Source organism: Egretta garzetta, unplaced genomic scaffold (genome assembly GCF_000687185.1).
Source record: "Egretta garzetta isolate BGI_Z169 unplaced genomic scaffold, ASM68718v1 scaffold143, whole genome shotgun sequence".
Classification (NCBI taxonomy): domain Eukaryota; kingdom Metazoa; phylum Chordata; class Aves; order Pelecaniformes; family Ardeidae; genus Egretta; species Egretta garzetta.
Window position 1 is genome coordinate 1,152,801 of NW_009259310.1, and position 2,074 is coordinate 1,154,874.

The 2,074-nt window shown below is 63.8% G+C and overlaps 1 protein-coding gene across 1 annotated transcript in view; it reads right to left on the reverse strand.

Annotated features, from left to right (window-relative positions):
- Window positions 1–612: 612 nt before the first annotated feature.
- Window positions 613–2,074, reverse strand: part of RNF208 (ring finger protein 208) — a 1,900-nt gene continuing 438 nt past the window's right edge. The window contains exon 2 of the mRNA XM_035891892.1: window positions 613–2,074. This exon is cut by the window's right edge and continues 94 nt beyond it. Within this exon, the coding sequence (XP_035747785.1) occupies window positions 1,616–2,074 (459 nt within the window). The 3' untranslated portion in view covers window positions 613–1,615.

Consider the following 2,074-nt stretch of genomic DNA (forward strand, 5'->3'; position numbering starts at 1 on the left):
CAGGTCGGAGGAGGTGTCAGTCCAGGGGAAGGCCCCTCCTCTGGGTATCTCCCCCTCAACTTGCCCATCCTGGGCCCCACGCCTACCCACAGTGATGCGCTCCCCCCAGACTCTGGCTTGCTGTTCGTTCCAATATAATCTTTATTGGGGAGACTGATGGGGGATAGAACAAGGCCGGGTATAAAACATGATCATTGTCACAACCAGCAGCGGGAGGCATTGGCAGAGCAACACAAACAGTATCGGCCCCCGTTCTCTGCCGGCAGCGGGGCAGTACCCACGGCTGTGCTGGTGGCAGCACCTGCTCGCCCGGGGCAGGCGCGGGCACAGTTTGGGCCCTCTCCCTGGATGGGTGCTGGGCTTCGGCCAGCGCCAGGGGCTGTTCCAGGGTGTGGGGCTCTGCGGGGCCCCTCCAGCTCGCCCAGTCCGGGTGCCCTGGGACCAGGTGGCATGGGCCCTCAGTGCTGTGGCTGTGCTGGGTTGTGGTGCTCAGTTCCGCAGGAGCACCCGCAAGTTATGGCTTTATCTTTATTTTTTTAGGGTTTTTTTTTGCTTTTTTGGCAGCAAACTTACCCCTCCAGGTGCCCTGGAGAAAGCAAGACTGTGCACAGGGGGCTGCTGCCCTGCCAGCCCCTCCACACGGGGGTCAGAGCAGAGGTGCTGCTCTGGGGAAGGGACCGTGGGAAGGAGATGGACCTCTGCCCCCCTACCCAGCCAAATCCCCTTGCTGGAGCTGGAAATTTGGGGTATTGGACCCTGCGCTGCCCCCCTGCCCCGAGCCATCCCATGGGGCATCGGTGCAGAGGCCTGGACATAGCAGCAGAGAACGGGCACAGCTCAATGCCTTTGTGAATGTAGCGGCCTGGGATGGGGCAGCTGGGGATGGACAGGGAAAAGACAAGAATCCTCCAAAACGAGGATAAAGTGGAGCTTTCCTCAAGGGCCTGCGGAGGAAACGGGCTGCGTGTCTGCCTGCAACCGAGGGGCCGGTGCGGCGGCTTGGTGTGGCTACAACGACTCGGGTGCATGGCATCTTGGCCGCTGAGATGAAAGCTTTGGCAAATAATTTACAGAGGAGGAGGGAGGGGGCAGCCGGGGACCTATTGTCACCTCCCGTGCCAGGCAGGTGACCCAGTGTGGCACTGTGCACCTCCAGGGCTCCTTGTGCTGCCGCCGGCGGCTGCGGGGCAATGGGGAGGGTGTCGCTCTGGTCGGGATCCAGTGTCCGCTCTTGGGAGCTGTGGGGAGAAAGGAGGGAGAAGGCGCCCAGGGAAGGAGCATGGCAAGATGCTCGATGCACAGTGGGGGCACCCGCCGCAGGACCGGGGGGAGCCAGAGCCCCTGGATGCACTGGTGGACGTGCTCTCCATGCCAGCATCCCTCTGCCGGCCAACAGCAGGGTGTAGGGGGCTGCCACCAGGTCCCAGCATCCCCATCGCCCCCCACCAATGCCGGTGAGGACACCAGTCCGACATCCTCGGCCACAGCAAGCATCGGAGCATCCCCGGGCTGTGCCGCCGGCAAAGAAGGGACTGGGGGCCGGCCGTGGCACCATGCCATCCTCTCCCACCCACCGGCCGCCCCGCTGCTGGGACGTGCGGGCAGGGGTGCGGGCTCACATGATGGTGCAGGAAGACAGCGGGTTTCGGATGTGGCAGGTGCAGGCAGCCCCGCAGTACTGGCGAAAGGTCTGGTAGCAGCTGCGGTCGGTGTCGCTGCTCCACTGGACGGGGTTGGCGGCCAGGGCCTCGGCCGGCAGTCTGTTGAGGATACTGGTGTTGACGGCCAGCGCCGCCAGCCCGTAGTCGGTGAAGAGGACGGTCTCCCGCTTGCAGGTGGGGCAGGAGATGAACTTGTACTTGGGGCAGGACTCGTAGAGGATCTGCAGGCACTCCTCGCACACCGAGTGCAGGCAGGAGAGGATGCGGGGCCGCTTGTTGGTGAAGTTGTACATGTGGCCACAGGTGGGGCACTCAAGGGGCTCGCAGGGCGTCGAGGGGTGCAGCACGTACTGGTTGACGATCACCTCGTCTGATGGTGGCTGCCGGTGGTAGCAGACCTCCGAGCTGCCCTT